Source organism: Cyrtonyx montezumae, unplaced genomic scaffold (genome assembly GCF_038088225.1).
Source record: "Cyrtonyx montezumae isolate F1298 unplaced genomic scaffold, pur_monq_1.0 scaffold_3, whole genome shotgun sequence".
Classification (NCBI taxonomy): Eukaryota; Metazoa; Chordata; class Aves; order Galliformes; family Odontophoridae; genus Cyrtonyx; species Cyrtonyx montezumae.
In genome coordinates this window covers 93,793,039-93,813,610 of record NW_027072034.1, presented here as the reverse complement: position 1 = coordinate 93,813,610, position 20,572 = coordinate 93,793,039, and the positions used below count along the sequence as shown (strand labels likewise).

The 20,572-nt window shown below is 40.1% G+C and overlaps 1 protein-coding gene across 2 annotated transcripts in view; it reads right to left on the bottom strand.

Annotated features, from left to right (window-relative positions):
• The window catches only part of SULT4A1 (sulfotransferase family 4A member 1), a 30,526-nt gene extending 17,141 nt beyond the window's left edge, over nt 1-13,385 (bottom strand). For both annotated transcript variants that reach the window (XR_010622547.1, XM_065742415.1), the window contains exon 1: nt 13,169-13,385. Coding sequence is in view for 1 of the 2 variants with exons in the window: in XM_065742415.1 (XP_065598487.1) it covers nt 13,169-13,337 (169 nt within the window). In the remaining variant the exon portion in view is untranslated. The remainder of the gene's footprint in view (nt 1-13,168) is intronic.
• Between the last annotated feature and the right edge of the window lie 7,187 nt (nt 13,386-20,572).

Below are 20,572 nucleotides of genomic sequence, written 5' to 3'. Positions count from 1 at the left end.
TTATGACTCCCATTTTTTTAGCATCAGTAGATTTAAGTGCTCATTAAAAGTGAGGGCTGAAAAAGCTGACACAGACTGGTCTAGCAAATGCTGCAAAGCAATTCCCCACCTAGCTCTTCTAATTGCCTGCAAGGTCATTCTTCTTTTACCAGTTTCACAGAACCACAGAATTGTAGGGGTTAGAAAGGACCTCTGGAGATCAGAGTCCAACCCCCCTGCAAAGCAGGTTTCCTTACAGAACGCTGCACAGGTAGGCATCCAGACAGGTCTTACATATTTCCAGAGAAGGAGACTCCACAACTTCCCCACGCAGCTTGTTCCAGTGCTCCATCACACTCTCCATGAAGAAGTTCCTTCACATATTGGTGCAGAAATTGCTATTCTCCAGTTTATGGCTGTTTCCACTTGTCCTGTCCCCACAGACCACTGAAAAGTCTCCCACACTTAAGATATTTATAAACATTAATAAGATCACCTCTTGGTCTTCCTTTCTGAGGACTGAACAGACCCAGTTTGCTCAGTCTCTCCTCATAAGAGAGTGCTCCAGGCCCTTTATTGTCTTTGTGACACTCTGCTGGACTCCCTCCAGGATCCCTGTCTTCTTCATACTGCAGAGCCCAGAACTAGACACAGAACTGCAGGAGAGGCCTTGCCAGTGCAGAGTAGAAGGAGAGATTACCTCCCTTGACCTGCTGGCCACGCTCTTCTTAATGCACCCCAGGATTCCATTGGCCTTCTTGGCTACCAGGGCACACTGCTGGCTCATGGCCAACCTGTCATCCACCAGGACACCCAGGTCCATCTCCTCAGAGCTCCTCTCCAGCAGGTCATACCCCAACCTGTAACAATGCATGTGATTATTCCTCCCATGGTGCAAGACTCTACACTTGCTTTTGTTAAACTTCATCTGGTTTCTTTCCACCCAAATCTCAAGTCTGTCCAGGTCTCACTGAATGGCAGCACAGCCTTCTGCCATGTGAGCCAGTCCTCCCAGCTTTGAGGGTGGACTCCATCCCCTCATCAAGGTCACTGATGAAAATGTTCAACATCTTCATCAATGCTTTTCACTGACGAAGATGCGAACAGGACTGGACCCAGCACTGACCCCAGGGGAACACTGCTAGATACAAGCCTCCAGCTGGACTCTGTGACACAGATCACAACCCTCTGAGCTCCGAGTTTCTGTGTATATCTGTAGGTAAGTATGGCAGATTCATCTTCAGCCTACAATAGTGGAGGAAAACACAGAATTTTCCATTAGAAGAAAAGTAATCCTAAACCATAAAATGTATCTTCTCTTGACCTCTCTAGAAGTCCATGTGTGCTAGTTCTCCTACTTCCTGGAATTCCAATTGGCTTACGAATACAGATTTTCTTTTGTACCAGTATTCTAATTATAAAAGTGATTTATACACTTTGATACCATACCCTCCAATTATTTTGTTCCCAGATGTGTCTCATGGTTTAGAATAAAAGCTGTTTGTTTCTTTTCTAATGTTATTTGTCCAATATTTTTAACTGTCTTACTCCGTAAAGATTAAAAGGTTTGATTTTCAGAATCATAGAATTTATTGGATTTATTAATCAGTTTATTTTTCATTTGAAGCTAATGGCTTTAAACAAAAAACAACAACAAAAACAATTAGGCTATATTCCTCTTGACCTTCATTTGGCTTACGTCAGAGAACACAGAAATGAGTCCATTAGGTCTGAGATGTCTTTTGAATGCATATCACCAGAGGTTGTAAACAGCAAACTATGAAAATGGTATTTTATTTAGAACTAAAAAGCACTTTCTGTTGTTTTGAAAACAAACAAAATAAATAAATGCACTATCCCTGAACTCATAATACACATATATAGTAGCAGTATTTCTAATGTATAACAGTATCCTAAAAGAAATACTTCAATAAACTGGTTACAAAATATTGTTATTTTCAGTTCATGCATTAGTACGGTTTTGAAAAGAACAATCTGATTCCCAGTTCTCCCTTACATTAGCACCCTAACCACTCAGCAGAATATAGGATGAGAAGTGCAGAACAAAATGTGATGCATCTCAGACCAGACACCATAACTAGGTTTTAGAGATTTTGTTATTTTGGTCCTTCACTGATAGCTGATGCTGGCTGGTAGCTGATATCTAAATGGGAGAAGTATTTTAGTTGGATAAAAGCCCTCTTTAAGCTTTAGCTAGGTTGGTAAAATATTTCCCTGTTCATCATGTCTATACTAGATGTCATTACCAATGGAACAGTTTCTGTGAAGCTGCCCCAGTTCACTTGAATCTGCATCAGATAAATTAGTTAAGGATTTTATCTTTTAGGCATAAACTCACCTACCTAATTTTGCTGAAGGCTAAACTAAAATGCATTCACATATAATGCTCTGCAGGCAGTGCTTTAAGAGGTGACAAACAGCAAGCTAAGGACACTAAAAATTTTGTGCTACTGCAGATGGTTATAAAAGAGGACATCTATCTGTACCCTTAGATTAATTCTATCTGTTTTCACTCGCCAAATTAAACATCCTCCCACGGTATAAGGCAGCACAAAGAAAAAATGTGCAGTATAACATCTCTGAAAGGAAAGTGGAAATAAAAGATAAGTGAATTAAAGTTCCATTTTTGCTTCCTGCCTTACCACTCTCTGGCAGACAGAATTACATCCCTCTTACCCCTTTCCAAACTTACTCAAGGTTGACCAGGTCAGAAGTCAACCTGGTACATTCAGTTGTTACTCTTTTTCCCTGGACTTCACTCTTTGAAAATCCTCATGATACAGAGAGACAGCTCCTTTCATAACAGTGTATATGAGTATGTCAACTCATGCAGTCATATCAAAGGGTAGGTTCACCAGGACAGCAATTCACAGTGAAAAGGGTGCTTTTAGTTGGCTGACATATGCTACAGGGCAGATCCCATCTCAAACATCAGGAGATTATCTGGCAAACAGTGGCCACATAGACTAGCACTCATATTTCCTTGCAGTGATGTGCCAATGATGTATTACTACATTTTCAAATCCTATGTTTTCTCTAGAGCATACACATGAAGGTGCATGTCCTTACCGCAGTCTTACCTCACTTGTATCCTGCCCTGCTGCTTCCTCTAGTAGCCTCATTCCCTATATGAAAAACATGCCCAAACTGCTCTATACATTATCCCAGCAGGAGCTCATCTTAGTCTCCAGCAGTACGCCCCCTGCACTGGGTCTCATTTCCCTCCATTTTCACCCGAGTGACAACACTGAACCAAAGGATATCACCTGTAATGAGAAGTCACTGTTTTAAAATTCATTAAGTTAGAGAGAAGTGCTTAGTTATCCTTAAAGCCACTGATTTCTTAGGACAACCATAGGACTTTGTCCTGTTCTACAATGTTGCAGTACTGTCTGTGATTAAACATAGAGCAGCACAGTGAGCTCTGCTGATTGAAATAGGATCTGAAGGCAGGAGGCAATGGGGCATCCACACTAGAAACCTGCACTGTAATTGTTCGCATAACCTTCTGTTGTGAATCTGTTTCCTTCCCCTACTATAAGCACATTTTGGAGCATGTCTGTCACCTCCTGAAGTGCCTTGGTTGGCATTCAGAGTTGCACAGTAAACCTAAATTCAATTCTGTGTCTTGGTTTCAATCCCTTCCAGGAAAACTGTTACAAAAAACATGCCTACACATTTATCGATATTTGCACATATTAGGTGGTTAAACCACAAGAAGGCAGTGCACCAATAGTATTATGTGAAAACACTGCAGATATGAGACATGAAAAAAAAATGGAAAAGAAGCGTGCTGCTCTTTTGGAATTTCAATAAACATTTTTAATATATGCATGAGAATATGTAGCCTCTTTAGTCAGCTAGTATATGACCAAGGAATAAACCACTTGATGTTAAACAGAATCCCCCTCAAATTATAGCTGCCCATCAGAAGAGCTACCCTGAGCAAAATCATTGCTTGCATGGTACCCACGCCCCCAGTCATATTTAACACACTGTCATTTCTTCTGCATGCTGAACTACAGAACAGCAGTTCTAGGCAAGCTATAGTCATTTCTGTTTTATTTCTGTTAGTGCTCCTCATCATCAGAAATGGAAATAAATGTAATTGAAAGTACAAACGGGCACCTACCTATCTGTGTCACTGCAGGTTACTCAAAATCTTTGAAGAGAGCACAGTATGTCTGATAGAAACTCACATTAATCGTTATTAATGTGCACTTCAGCTATATATGCATAAAGAAATCCAATTTTAGCAATGTCTGTAGCTGTTCTGTGCTACTCTGGCAGCAGCAGTAAACAGGCTTTTATCTGGATGGTTAACCTGAGTTTATGATTGCCTTACACCAACAAGCCACTTCACAGCAGCCAATGTACTGATCAATCTTGACTGCTGTGTATACATTCAGTGTTTATCTTCTGAATGTGTCTCATTTCACTTGCTTCAAACTTGTCTCATTTTGTTGGCTTGGATGAATTTATTACTTACATACTTGGACACAGCAAAGGGCTAATTCCACTCCACTGTCTATATCTCATATGGTGATCTAATGTAATTACACACCATTGAGAACTTGCAGCCTTCTGTTGGATGATGTCTTTCACATCCTGAACCATAAATGATGGGTAGGTAAAAGCATATTAAATCAGCTGCATTTTCAAAATTATAGATGTGTTTTGGTATCTAGTAAAAAAATTAAAAATAATAATAAATAAAATCTCTGCTTAATTGTTTCTCCAGTGCTTATTCTTTTCATCTTTAACTATCCCAGCCACTGCCTCAGCTAGCTAAAATTTTCTTTCACACTTACAGTCCTCTATACGCTTCCTTTCCTGACATTCCTCAGTACACCTCGTTCTCTCCACAGTGGGTCTTGTAAGCATACAGTCTCATTTGACTGAAATAGTATAAAGACAGTGTTTCTTCTGCTGTGCTGTCTTGTCTGCTCACACACAGCCACAAATTTTTCTTGCTACTGAATGTGCAATATGTTACAGGATTAGTATATGACATAAATGGTCTATTTATTCTGTAGTAGTCTGTAAAGGACTTCGATATATAGAACCATGATTCTTCCAGCTCTTAAGCTCTATCTCTTTGGATTCCCCAAAGTGTTGCAGAAATTTTGAATAGGGTAAAAGTGATGACATGCTGGGTGCTTCATGTAATTGATGCTTTGCTTGTTGCCCCCTCCCAAAATAACACTAATAATAAGAATAAATAATCCACCAACAGTGAAACAGAATGCACAACAAAACATTCCCAAATACTGGTATATACTTATGCGCCCAACTTTACTACCTAGATGCTTACTGCCAATTTAGGGACATGGTTTGCTAGATTTTCTATAAAAATATGGACAGTAGATGACACTTTTTGTCAGAGATGAAATACATCCATATACCTCAAATGGAAAATGCAAACGAAAAGACTGAATGACTTCTGCAAAGTCACAGAACCTCTAGAGAAGTTATAACAAATGTCCAATATACCAAACTCTGCATCACTTCTGATGAGTTCAATACAGGGGGTAGTTTCTTCACCTCAGTACAGGGTGTTCATTTTAGTGGAATTAGTAGGGATAAGAGAAAAGTCATTTATTAAAAGCCTGCATAGCAAGAATGAGGAGTCATGTGTGCTTAATCCAATTCAGCCCAATGTTCAAGCATTTTGCTTCATTTCATTAACATCTTCACTATGCAAGATGAATATTAACACAAAATGAGAATGACTGGCTGTTTGATTTCACTGATTTACATAATTTCCTAATTCTTCAAGTTTTGAGGTCATTTTCATCTAAACCAGTCAATGCTGATTTCACTTATGTCCAGAATACATACTTTACTCGGGGTAAAATCTTTATTTCGTTTATTTTTTTTTCCTGAGCCAGCTGTCACAAAGCAAATTGCTGGAGTTTTGTGCTGCTTCACAGCAGGGAGGCAATTATACTACATTTGCAGGAGACCAAACAATACCTATTAGGTAACAAGAGAATTCTTCCTCTTCTGAATCATTTGTTCTGTCTCCAATAACACCTCTTCACTGTCTTGATATATGGCTCATGAGAGAAACATTTATAGCTAGATAGAACAACTTTTCCTTAATGACAGATTTTTCCTCTCCACCTTTATTTCCTGCTGTAGGCTCTTAAGAACCTATTCATTTCCACTCCCACTGAAATCAAGTCAACCACATCAGTGGCAAACTTTCAGTTGTCTTCAATTCCTTGTTATATGAAGTCTTTATTATTTCTTTGCCTAGTGACACTTGGGACTGAGTCAGTAGCAGATGCTATCTTGAGCTACACACACATTGAACAAAAGATAATCCCATTTCAAAAGGGCTTTCAAAGTACAAGAATCCAAAGGCCCTAACCCCTACAAACACTGGTGTACAAGTTTCACTTTCTGCACCTGGGTGGTCCTCAATTGAGCGCATTTGAGAAGAGAGTATTTACTCTTCCAGTAGTTGAAAAGAACAAGATTTGCGTCACCAAAAACCAAGAGCGTGAAATCAACTTCAAATATGAACCTTATACATCAGCCTCAAACAAGACATCTCACATAAAGTATCTCTATCACCCAACACAGTTTGCTGATCCTTTTTCAGTTTGCACAATTGAATTCTTTTCTGTCAAGTGGTATGAGAAATGAGGCACCTTCACAATGTATTAAAGGTGTATATGATACTTGAGCTTTACGATTACCCAAGATGGAGATATTGAATAACCATGACATTATTGGAACAGAGAAATAGTACTACCATTCTGATTTCTAAGACATTAATTTGTTCATCCACATTCACAAAACTGACAGAGGCCAGTTATCTTCTCAAGTTCTTTCCTGTGACTTCTGAGTGCATGTAATATTGTCTCACAAACCACAGGGCAAAGGTAAGGAATCCTAAGTGTACCTCTTGATTTTTAAGTCAATTTTGTGACTTCTTGAGGTATGTCTCCAGGCTAGTAACATTCAAATTCACTCCTTAGATGAAAACTGATTAAACTCAAAGCACCAAAATCTCACATAGAGAAGAGGACTATAAAACCAGAATAGCATAGTCCAGCTATTCTGCAAGAGGATAAACTTGTTAAACAAATATGTAGGCTGCTCCAAAAGTAATGCCTTCTATTTCTTTCCATTGATACTACAACAGAAACAAAGGGCACAATATCCCTACTTGACAGAGCAAATTCTCTGCTACAAAACACTATTCTTCAACATAGTCACCATCATTAGCTATGCATTTTTGCCAGCAAGCAAAAGCCTGCAAGCTACGCTCATCTAAATCTGCACCAGCAGAGGTAACCCTCTGTCAGTGCTGGCACTGCTGTAATGTACCATCCACCACCTCACTGTGCTCACAGCCACTGTTTGGTTTCCATAAACATTCAGCATTGAAGAATCTCAATGGGTGACATTTTTTTCTGCAAGGAGGAATTCAATGACAAACCTTTATTTCATCAGTACTTCCGTGTCAGATGCCATTTTGTCACACAGTCCTTTTGGTGCCATCTGTCAAATGGCAATAAAACCTAACAGGATATTGGCAGGAAGGCTCAACCACTACTGCCATATCACCACCACCTGCCTTTGATATTGTGGGCCAGTATAAAACAGAAGACATTACTTTCAGAGCAGTCCTCCTATAACAACAAAATTCTTGAGAAGAATTCCTTCTAAGAACACTGTAAACTAAGGCTAATCAATTAATTTAGCACAAACATCCACACAGAGGGCCCTTGTTCCCTGAGGATCTTCAGCATAAGGCTTTCTCAGCCCTGCCATAAGCTAGGGTAAACTTCTGCAATCCACTGCAGCTATATCTGACTTCCCTGCAGCTGACAGCTCTCAGTCTATAAAGTCCCATAGACAGGGCTATTCCCTCTCCTTCAATCAGGACTGACTGTCAGCAGTGTCAGGTCTGTGCATGTCTGGGTAGGTGGGAAGAATCAGGTTCCTCATGCTCAGGTTTGTCAGTCTGCCACACTGTGGGACAGCAACTGGAACACATTTGCTAGTTAGGCAGTAAGGCAGGACTCCACAGTACAGCTTACCAGGCCACAGCTGGGTGTGCTCATGGGTAGGCAGGAGGACACATGCTGTGATTCCCTGACATAACATGCAACCATTGCAGCTCTGTGTGGATCTGTCACCTACTCGCTGATTGCTATGGCAGGTAACTGCAGAAACATTAGCTGGTGGGATAAATACACACAGAGTGTAGGATGCACCTGCAAGCACAGTTTATGTGGAAACATGTAATTCTAGTCAAGGAATAATACTCTCTATGTTGAATAAGGGTGCTTTTGTTCAGTACAGTAACACGCAACCTGCAAGACTGGTTTCTGGTTCAGCTAAGTGTCTAAAAACCCTGCCAAGAAATTGTATCATCTGAGGACAACAAGCACAAGACAAAGATTTCCACACAAAGTATATTCATCTGCTACATCTTCTTTACAGTATATTAAATGGAGACATTTTTCCAAACTATTTTTATAACACAGTCTCACAGACAGTTAAAGTGAAGGGGAAGAAACAAGTGACCAGAGATAAGAAGTCCCTGAACAAATCTCACAGCCAGAGTATATGCAGCTATATCTCTTCTCTCCCAAGTGTAATAGCTTGAGCGCTGAGTCTAATAAAGTGTTCTAGATGCTTGTGTGGAGAAATTTGCTAATTTTATGTGGAGAATTAGGTGAGAAAAGCAGGGCTTACACTGAATGCTCTATATCTGGTTCACTGCCCAGAGTCTTCCTTCACTGTTTTCACTGTCAGTGGATCAAAGAGCTTCCCCCTATAACTGGAAAAAATAAAATAAAAAATACCACCACTAACAACACAGGATGCATAGGGACCCTGGCATGGAAAGAATAATAGAGATTTTGTTATGAGGGAAACAGGCTCTGGAAAAACGTAGACAGAGCACCAATACTTGACAAGAGAAAAGTAATGGATAATACAATAAACTGAGCTCCTCCCACTCAGAGTTAGCAGTGTCCAAGCAAGAGAAGGTGCTGCATTCAGAAGCATGGGAAACAGAAGAGGTTAAGCAAATGGTATGCACGCAGTGGGTGAGGAATGGGCAATTGGAGCAGGCAGAAAATCAGTGATACGTGCAACACACTTATCAACAGATACAATGCAAAACACAACCTTCTTCTGTACATCCAGATTTATTTTAAGAAAAAGAAATAATGGACAACTCAAACTTTTTCTGGTTCACTTCATGCAAGAGTGATAATAAGTGTTAAGCAAGAATTTGAAAGATAAGAACATACACCCAGGAAAGTCATCCTTGAACTGATCTGCGAACTCACTATTAGCCAAAGGCCTACAGTCAGCCATCATATTCTCTCAAGTCATTGAGTGGTTATAGGAACCTAGAACTGCAAGGAAAATTCAAAATGCTATCTATAAAGACACGGACCTGCAGACAGGTGAAGACCATATCCAGCAGTTGTATTCCCCACCAGTCAGTGAGTCAGAAGAGTCCTCACAAACTGACTGGACTTTAAGCTAATGTCTTCCACAAGACTCCAGAAAATTATTTGGCAAAATAGTCAACACTGGAGAGACAGCTCTGTTAATAATGTAAATAGTTCACTTTAACAAATTGTCAATTTTGTAAAAGGCATCAATATGTGGGCTTTGACCCAAGAAGGCACAATGCACGTTGCTTCAGGACAAATACAATATTAACAAAGCTAGCCACCGCATACCACTTAGGAGCAAAGCAAATGGACAGATCATGTACAGTCAGACATTGGCATCATAAGACATGGCAAAAAACCTAAGTGAACCTTGAGTCAATACCATATTTTACGTGCTGATTTAATTCCACTGGAATCATTTACCTTAACCAGTAGACAGACTAACTCTTAGCCACAGGTCAATAAGGAAATTCCACAAAAGAACTTGCTCGTTTATTAATTTTTTAGTTCATTAAGGTCACAGAGAAAAGTGTTAATTTTCAAGTAAGGTATAAAAAATCCATAGGAGAAGAGGGTGCATAAGAACTGTTGAATCATGGCCTGAATCACTGATTGATCACCCGAGGCGAGCACTGAGTCAGCCACAGGAACACACGTGAAGGCAATGCACCTGTGTGACCAGGAGTGGAGACTAGCTCCACCTCTCCCAGACCCCATTTAAGGGCTGACCACCACTGGGGAAGGATCTCTTGTTAGAGATCTCTCCTGTGTGGAGTTTCAGGTGAGCCCTTCCTAATATACTGGTTATGTTTATACCATCTGGATAAGCCATACAAAAATATATTGTCTATCTTCATTATATCATGTGGCTACTATTCTTTCAGGGTATTCACTCTACAGAAGGTTAAAGGAAAGTTATTATAGATGTAAAGCATACTTCCTCTGGAACACTGCATCTCAACTGTGAGATGATCTGCTGTGCGAGATCCATTTATTTAGTGCTATACAAAACAATATTACTATACACTTGCAGCTACCATAAATCTCAGAATTTTATATACAAGTTTTTCCCAGTCCAGCAGCTACCAAAAGTTGTTACCATTGATTGGATGCAGGTGTTAGGATTAATTAATGATACAAGGAATATCATTATTCAGGCCTCCATCAGTGGAAATTACATTAAAGCAGAGTAATTTTCCATTAAGCTTATCGCATTACTCCCAGTAAAGCCACTGGGACATTCAATTTTCCGCCATTATTGGACCAGCTTTTTCCTGGGTCACTCCCAACTTGCCAATAATTATTTCCAAGCATTATTTCCATCTCCCGTTTAAGGCAGACTCATCTAGTGCTTCACAGCATGTCTGAAAAATGGCACACATGCTTCTTCATCAGTCACTAGGAGTACTGAAGCAGTTCTGGCCCACTAGAAACACAGACCATAAGCCACTTGTGTATTTTTACTTTTTTTTTTTCCCAGATAAATCAGTACACACTCAACAGTTACTGACAGGGCCTTTTGATATTACAGGGTTCAGTAAGAGGTAGGAACTCTGGTCTGCCACATTTATCAGAAGGGCTTGTTAGCATATTCCTTCCACAATTTGAGCAGGCAGAAATCTGGTGGAATAATAAAGAAAATTTATTTTCATAATAAAAGTTTTCCATTCAACTGAAATCTGAATCTGATCTGAAATTGGTACATTCTTCCTTTCTTAAAATTCTGGTGTCAAAATTATTGAAATTGCGTACAAATGCAGTTTATTAACAGAAACTAGGAACATGATTCCAACCATGCTTGACATTTAAAGATTCACCAAGAATGAGAGTATCTCCCCCCAAATTACTATATTTTGTGCACAAAGTATGTTTTGTAAAATGACTTTTTGATTACAGAAATTCTGATCATCTCCAGTTTAGATAGAGATATTAACTGAGTGCTTCTGAGAGACAGGAAGATGGAGCTGCAGTTAAGGTAACAGAGAAAAATATGGAGTTCTGGATTTAATTTCTAGCTTTGCTGCAGATGTTCTGCATGACCTCGTGTGATCAGTGAGAAATAATATCAGGACTATCTTAACATCTGGTGACAATCCTGTCCACAGAGAGCAGACCCTTTCACAGTTGACTCAGAAACCTTAAGTAAGGCACTGAGCTGCATGTCATGTTAAGATCAGCAGACAACACAAGTCTCAAGAGTTACAAAAGAACTCAGGCCATTTGAAGGTGAACTGTTTTCTCCTGGAGACTGCAGATATTATGGCTGTGTTTGAGAGCCTACCCCCATGACAAGAACATCAGATTCTTCAAGACTCACTCTAAATATCCTATTTCCTGGAAAGTAAAATACTATGGCATCTATTTTCATTCTGAGGCTGCCCTTCCACCTCCTCCCCACAGCACTGTACCTTCAGCTGGAGTATCCAGCTCTCAGTCTTCATTTTCCTTCACTTACAGGCTGCCTATTAGTTACTCTCTTGTCATCCTCCAGCTCTGTAAGTAACCAGGTGCCTGTCACTGATCTCAGGGTGACACAAGAGACCTGCTATATTCATAAAATAATAGTAAATCCTACTTGATTCTGCAAGCTTATTTCACACAGCCAATTGCATAGCCATCAGAACTAATCTATTGATAGGTGCTGTATCACAGCTCTTTTGTGCCTGAAAACTGAGGTTAGCTGAGGATATGTAGCAATGTGCCAAGTCCAGTGCTGTACTAGCACAGGAACCCAGCTTCACAAAACAGAAATTTTTAAACTGAAAGATCTGTGTTCTTTCTGCATCCTACTTGCTAAATATGTCTTTAAAAGAACAGTAACTGTGTAGCTGTCTCCACATAATCCTAGAATTTGAGTTTCTACCCACCAGCCTATAAATTGTCCCCATGCTCTATTGGAAGCATCCATCAAGCTCCAGACAGTCTTTAAGAGCATCATTAGTAATGAACTACAAAAAAATAAAAGTGAAGGCAAACATTTCAAACTCCTTTAGAAACAGTAATGTAACAGATGCTGCATTTTTGCAAATGTGCATCCTTCTGAAACGGCACACCAAGGGAAAATAGAAATGAACCATTTTTGCAATAAGCAGCAAAATAATCACATCTGGTCAGTAACCCGTGATATCGATGAGTGTCATGGGGGTATTTACAGAGCTAATATCGGGCACCTTCAGCTGACTTTGAATTTTCTAGAAAGAGATCATCCTATTGCTGGGCAGTCACTCAGGAACAGGCTTTGTAAAGAACCTGCTCGCTGCTGCTGGCGTTACCAGGTGGTTACGGAGCTACCATATTGCTGCCTCCCTGCAGACAGCGCCGTACCCACGTCAGCTCGGCTTCAGCACCTTTGCACAGAAACGAGGGAGGATAAGAAAAGGAGAAATAGGATACGAGAAGCAGCCCCAGGACGCGCTCAGTGTAGGAACGCACACGAGTGGCTGTGCAGATCTCTCTCTGCCCACCCGGCGCAGCCACAGCGCACTCGGGGCACATGTTCGGGGAGACGGCATGGCGGGGCAGCGGAGCAGACAGGTACATCTGTCGGTCACGTCAGGAACAATGCGCGTTGTATTCGTTCCCTGCTCGTCTCCAGCGCTTCTTTTACCCGCCGGCAGGTGCCCTACCCCGCGGCCCCGGCCCCACCTCCCCCGCGGGGGCCGCCCTGGACGCAGCCCTCCTTCCCGGCCCAGCGCGCTCCCGCTCGCCGCCCGCTCGGGGCTCGGTCCGCCTACCTGACTTGGGGTAGGTGACGATCCAGACGTCGCTGTCCCTCACCGGGAAATTAGCGATCTCCTCCATCTTCCCCCGGCAGAAGGGCGGCAGCCGCACCCCATTGTACTCGAAGTACTTGCTCTCGAACTCCCCGGGCGTGCTGGGGGTCTCGGCCTCGCTTTCCGCCATCCTCTTCCCTGTTGGCGGCAGCGGGCGCGGCAGCCGCGGCCCCGGCACGCCCCCACGCCCGGCGGCGCATGGGCTCCGCGCGCGGTGATGTCATGCGCGGCAGCCGCCGCAGCGCCGCTCCTGTGTGGCCGCCCCTCAGGGGCACGGCGGCGGCAGAGCGAGGCTTGCTCTTAGCCCTTCGCAGCGCGGGTGAGGTCTGCCTACAGCTGTGGTAGCAGCCCTAGCTAGGCCCGTGGGCCCGGCGGTTCAGGTGTTGCTGCTCAGGGAACGTAAGGCCTCGTGATGGCTTAAAGGAAGAGCAGAAAAGGTTCGTCCTCTGCTCAGCTCTCTTTATACTAAATAAATCTTTATGCTAAAGTAGCTGTTTGGTTTGCTATGGGTAAAAGTTGGTAATTTGACAAGCACCTCTTTTAATTCTAGAGAGGTCAGTAAGGAGTTTAGGTTTTACTTGCTTTTCATTAGCGTTTAGTAGTTGCTTTATTTTGTTTAATTGCATATGTTTTGCTTGTGATGTTAAACTGTAACATTCTTCAAAAGCTTTAGCTGCAAAGTGTCTATAATGGACGTTCATTAAAAAAAGGAAAAACAATGAAGTAGAGGTGGATACACTGAAATAGAAAATGCTTCTTAGTACCAAGTGAGCAAATAATAGCAAACTTCAGTTCAGTATGCTGAATTGTGAAGAGCAACCAGCTGGAAGCATGTGCCTTGTCAAACTGTCCCTAGTGTAGGAGCACCCTCAAGGCGAACAATTGTGCAGGTAGCTGAGAGCAGGAACCAATCCCAGCCTTTATAGCTTTTTCCACCACTGTGTGTAAGTCAGTGCTTTTACTGTAGTTTTGTTTTGTTCTTAGCAGTAATAAACTACAGGTATTAAAGCTGTAGTTAGAGCAGCTACAACAAATTCATCAAAAGGTATTATAAAAAGTGTTGCGTCATTCAATGAAAATCATTTGCAGCATTGAGTCTATTTTAAAAATATACATATTTAGAGAGAGCAATTCATACCATAGTCAGTGGCTGGCTGATAAGACTTGCTCTAGAAATTGATGCTCAAGTCTCTGTCATGCCAGGTAAAGTTTTCTGTATGTTTCTGCAGCATATCAAAAAGAGAATTCTGTAGATGTAAAAAATAACTTTTCCAATTTTTTTAAAAATACTTATTTGTAAAAAGAGGATCAACTGGAATTGAGCTATTATACAAGGAGCTGTGTGGTTGGTATTCTATATTTCAACATATTATTATGAACTCAAAAGTGTCTGGAATTCTGGAACTGGTATTTCTTGTTCTCTTCCCTATGGCATTTCCAGTGATCAAATTTATTCTTTCCTTTCTTTAACAAGTACAGAGAGCTGAGTTGTAAGATTTTCTAGATAATCTTCAAGGCACGATTTACATATTAGTGCTTTCTGGTGATTAAAAGCATTGTCACGTTGCTAATAAAATAGAATTGCCAACAAAATAGAAGACTTGAATTTTAGTCTCTATCACTATTTATTTAATTTTGTTTCTGGAAAAACTCTTTTCCTGGTTTCTCTTCAACAAAATTTGTCTAAATACATCTCAGGGTAGAAGATTTTTAAGCAGAGTAAAAAGCCAGGCAGGTATTACCAGAAGGGATACAGCAATAATTGGAGCACCTTTCTAGCAGTAGGTGTTTCCAAATGAAAGTGCAATTTCAGTCCAAAGTGGCTGAGAAACCAGGTGCCCTGGATTAACTGGAAAGATCAGATACAGCGGTTCCTAATGTATGTATTTTGAACCTACAGTGTGCTAGTTGCACAGCTGATGTATGCATGTGGATATAAACATGCTGGAATTACTGCAAATGTATGGCTCATCTGCCCACTGCTTACCCAGATCTGACATATGAGGTGTGTGAGACTTGCTGGGAATTCAGACTGCTGAGCTACAAAATACATGAAACCATATCAGTGGATCACCTTCTGTATAAACTTGGATAGGACTCATTAATGAAATGCTTCATTATTTTGTCAGGGAAAAGCATTCCTTTTAAGATCAGAAGGGAGTTTTTAACTCTGGAAATAGACTTGCTGTCTCCATGCAGTTTAGATATATCTGTGTTTTTATGGTCTATCCCTACAGAAAGTATTCCTATAGTCTTAGGATTCCTGAAGATTTAGAAGACATGTCCTTTCTTTGTTATCAAATTTGTCTGTTTATCACATGAAACCATTTTGAAGAACATCCAGTCCTGTGATGTGCATTTATACTGTTACAAATAAAAATAGTTTTGGTTTTCAAAGTCTATCTGATGAAAAAAATAAATTTGGCTGTGTTGTGCCTTACCTTTTTATTAAACCCTTGTAACAGCAACCCACATCAAATTTGGAGAGATGAAGATACTGAGAACCAAAGAGTTCAGAGGAAGCTAGGCTGTTGGTTCGTGTTGGAGTGCCAGCTGTAGTTTAGATTTTGATATCAAACCTACAAATGCTATCACAAGCATTAGAAGGAGCAGATTTACTGACATATTAATAATGATGCACAATACTGTACTAATGCATCAAAAAGCTGTGTAGTAGGTTGATGTTTATAAAATACTGCTTTCTGCTAGTCGTTTGCCTGTCAACTTTCAGGAATGTTCTAATGTTCAGTGTACAGATGAGTGATAGTCCCTTGGAGGACTATGGACCTCGCAGTCCCTTGGACCATGCAGGTCATCTTAGTACAGCATCTTAATTATTCCAGGGAATGTGGCTGATCATCGGTTGGTCTTGGTTTTTGTCTCTGATATTCATAACTGTATGAGGAGTGCGTGCTCTGGTTGCATAGCCAAGACAATAAGAAATTGTATCTCTTCTTCTTGAAGTCCTGTGTAATGTTAACTCAGTCTCCCTGTTCTTCAATTCCCACCTCTAAAACACTGGAAGTACTTACAAGGCTATGTGATGAAAAATCTCTCATTACTTAAGTGAAAGATTCGGGGTCTTTCTAGAAGACAAAATTAGTGCAAAACATATATTTCTAATCAAGAATGCAATCCTAATCAAGACAGCCAGGATGTAAGGGTTTCTACCTCTCCAAGGTTTTCATAACTGATACTTGACAGAGCTCAGTGTCCCAGATTGTAGGAGACCAATGAGTGTTACATTTAGAAGCAATGTAAGTCACCTGCTGTTCTGCTGAGGGCGGGTTCTTACATATTTCACAAATACGAAGTGCTGATAAGATGATAATATTCAGAGTTTTAAATTTAGCAGACTTAGATCATGAATATGCATAGATTTCATGCACAGTCTTTATTCTTAGCACTACACTTCCCAGCAGGCCACATAGGGAGATATGTAGACAAGATGACCCTGCCTTACCGTCAATGTGAAGAAGCATGTGATCACTTTGCTGATGAGTCAGATGCATCAAGCTTGAAATGAGGGCAGGGACATAAAAGGCATGTGAGTAAAAACAATCATCGTGCTGCAGTATCACTTCAAAAGTACAAATGCAGGAGGCACGCAAATAATTTAAGTGAGTCAAAGCAAAAACCACATGAGAAGATGATTGGGAAACAAGTTAACGCTGCAAATTAATGGCTTTGCTTTTCTGAAAGATCAGAATTGCAGTTTTGTGAACCACATCCTTGTCTCTCCCCAAATTTTGTAATGATAATTCCACCAGGTAAGACATCATGGGAATATAATGCATGTGTGTATTAGCCATGCACTCAGTACATGCCTAGAGGGCTGTAGGTTGTTTTTGTGATTAGCATATTTCCAACTCTATTTCAGCCACCCAGAATTTTGAGCTTGGTGCTATTTTTAACACAATTTTTATTCAAAAATTGCTATTGTAGATAACTCAAGGCACAACTTTGCCTGGCTGTGAGCCATAAAGAAAAACAGTTTTCTACTTAATCTGTTCTAGATTTCAGTGGAAACCTTCATAGAAGCCAAGTGGCCTGGTAAACACAGTGCTGGAACTTAAGCTATCTAAACTCTGTTGCAAATTCTTGATCGGGCTTGTCTGGCCCATGGGCCTCGTGCAACCTAGAACACAGCTCGATGTAGCCCTCCCCCTGCCCTTTACCAGCACAGTGGTGCAGTCCTGGGTGTGCACTCATGGCTCTGCAACAGTCAAATCATCAGTGCAGTCAACACTGTCTGGACTGGAACCAGGGGAAGGAAGCAGAGCAGTGCTGATTCTTCCTCTCGTGCGGTTTACACACAGTCAGTGTCACTGAACCCTGTGCATACTGCACGTGGCACGCACTTGTACAGCTTGTTGAGAACAATGCAGTGATTGCCGATACTAATATTTCATCCTACCTCGTGGCATCTCAGAAGTAAAAAAGCCCATAAAAAGAAAAACTATGGATAAAGGAAGAGTGTTCAACAAAAAATGGGTGGATGAGTACTTTTTTTCTTCTTTTGTCAAGGCAAATAATATGGCAGTATGCCTCATTTGGAAGGAAGCTCTGTTACTTTTCAAAGATAATAGTTTGAAAATACATTATCTGGAAAAAAATTGATGCATATCAAAGAATGCTTGGTAAAGACAAAATAGAGGAACTGAAAAGTCTGTCATCTCAACAAAATCCTTTTTAAAAGATTGAAGCTCAAACAGACTGTTATTAAAGCTAGTTAAGTGGTAGTAAATCTGAGTGAGATCAAAATCATTTACTGTGGTGAGCTTAGTAAGCAATGTTTGGAAAGTGTGGCAGATAAAATGTGTCCTAATATCAGAGATATCTACTAATGGTACCCCAGCAATGGTCAGTAAAAAAGAGTAACTTATAAAATCAGTAGAAGAAGCATATGCCACCAGCAGCTCACGTTTGATGAAATATCACTGCATTGTACATCCAAGATACAATTTATGTAAAATGGATATCATACAAATCATTACCAAAGCTGTGAATTGCATAAACTTCAATAGATTGAATGATCTCCAGTTCCATGAGTTTCTTAAAAGTATGGATGCTGATTGTGAAGACATAATTTACTTTTCTGAAGAAAGGCGAATAAGTCAGAATAAAATTCTAAAAAGATCATATTATTTCCAATAAGAAAATAAGACATTTATGGAAAAAGGAAAATTTGTGCCAGAACTCAAAGATGAAAAATTGCTCACAGTTTGAGCATTTTCAGTGGATGTGACTGCTCATTTAAACGAGTTGAACATGCTTCTTCAAGGTGAAAATCAGCTTACCTGTTCTATGTTCCCAACCATAACAGTGTTTGAAATGAAACTTAAATTATGGCAAGCTCAAGTGGTGGCAAATAATTTTGTACATTTTGATGTGTTGGCTAAACACAGACTTGTGAACAGTGAAAAATATGCAACTTTGCTTTCAGTTTTGATAAAGGAATATGAGAATAGTTTCAAGATTTCCCAGAAAAACATCCATTTTTTGGTCTATTTGCAACTCTGTTTTCATGTAATATAAATACATTATCTGCACTTTTTTCAACTGAGATGTATAGACTTGCAATCAGACGTTCAATTCAAAGAGATTTTGATTATGTCTCTTTGCCAGACTTTTATAAGACCTACCTTAACAGAGAAAAATATCTGTCACTTCACAATCACACCTCGTTCCTGTCATTGCTTCTTGGCAGTATACACCTTCGTGAACAACTGTTTTCAAGGATGAATCACAGGAAGAATAATATTTCATCAAAAATCCCCAATGAACACCTTGAGAACTCAGTAAGAATTGCAGTCACTTCATTGAATCTATTGAATGTCTATCGACTCTGATGCACTGGTTTCACAAAAACAAGGTCAAATAGATTTATTTTTTGCTTCTCTCTATTTTTTAAGTTTTAATTTAAAAAAATATATAAAGTTTTGTTATTTACATACATTAACTCTATTATATATTTTGTATGATGTCCAAGACGATTCCTCTTCACTCAGTGTATGGCCCAGGCAAGCCGAAGCGTTGAACACCCATGCTCTTGATACTTCCATAGGTGATCTTGGATAAGTTACTTCAGCACTGTTAGCTTCATTCAGCTTCTGTTGTACAGGAGGACAGAGACAGTTTATCATTTGCTTGTGGGAGGAAGTATAATTTGATATCAGTATATAACAGTGCTATCAATTATGCTCATTATTTGTGTTAAAGTTGAAAGCACATGGGTTGGGGACAACTTAAGTGGTCTCTTAAGCAGGATCAGAACTCTGGAGGTGAATGACGGTTTCAAGGCAGCAGTTAATGTAGCTTTCACTGCATTCTTATGGTAATAAATTTTAATTCTCAGTGTATTAAGAAAGACAGATAACTGAGTAGCTTTTGTGCGTACAGGTTTCACTATCCCTGCATAAGGATTGTGTAGCAGTCTCATATGTTTACTTCAGCGGGACCTGATTTGAATGTCTGGTGGTTTAGTTGCAAATTCTTGATCAGGCTTGTCTGGCCTGGTTAAGTGGTTAAGTATAAAAAAACCAAACCAGTTCTACAGGGATTTTAGTAGTTACAATTATGACACCTTATAAACTAACCAAATAGAAGGTGAACCGGTAATGGCTGTTTTTGAGTTAGGGGCTCAGTTTCTCAATGGTTTTGAATTTAATTGAAGATGTTATTTCTCAAAGCAAACTGATCTAGAAATGGGACAGATGCTGTTGTCTCTGAGAACTAGTAAGAAGCATTTCAAGTATTTTATGTTTCTAAAAGTCTATTAGAATTTGTTCCAATGTAAAAATTGGCTTAGTGTTGTTATGATGGATTTTCTTTAAATCACAGGACATAAACCACATGAGACTGTACACGTACCTGAATAGACTTTCTAGTGCATGCTTTTGTATCAGTTCTCTGCTGTTGAAATACCTGCAGAATGTCACACACAGTTTACTGAGTGCATCTATAACTGGAAAGGCTGTGGCATAGCAAGGTTTGTATAGTGATGCAGGAAGGTTTCAGTGCTTCCAGACAGCAGCTCAGCCTTCCTTTTACAGCTAATTAGCTGTGTGGATTTAAAAGTGGAAACTGGTAGAAGTGATGTCCTGACACAACTGATGAAGCGTATGGTGCAGCACATGCGTACTTAAGTATTTATTTACTACTTCAGAGCAGATTTGTCAAGCAAATTTGTCAATTATTGGTCTAATTCCTTAGCATCCCTGTGTCAAGTTACTGTTTTGTATCTCCACTTTATATTTTGTGAGCATGTGAGCACATAACTATGACAGTTGTCAAATTTAGACTAATTCTCAAAAGCGTTCCCACTGTTATATCAGCTGAGCCTCAAAACACACCTCGGGAGGT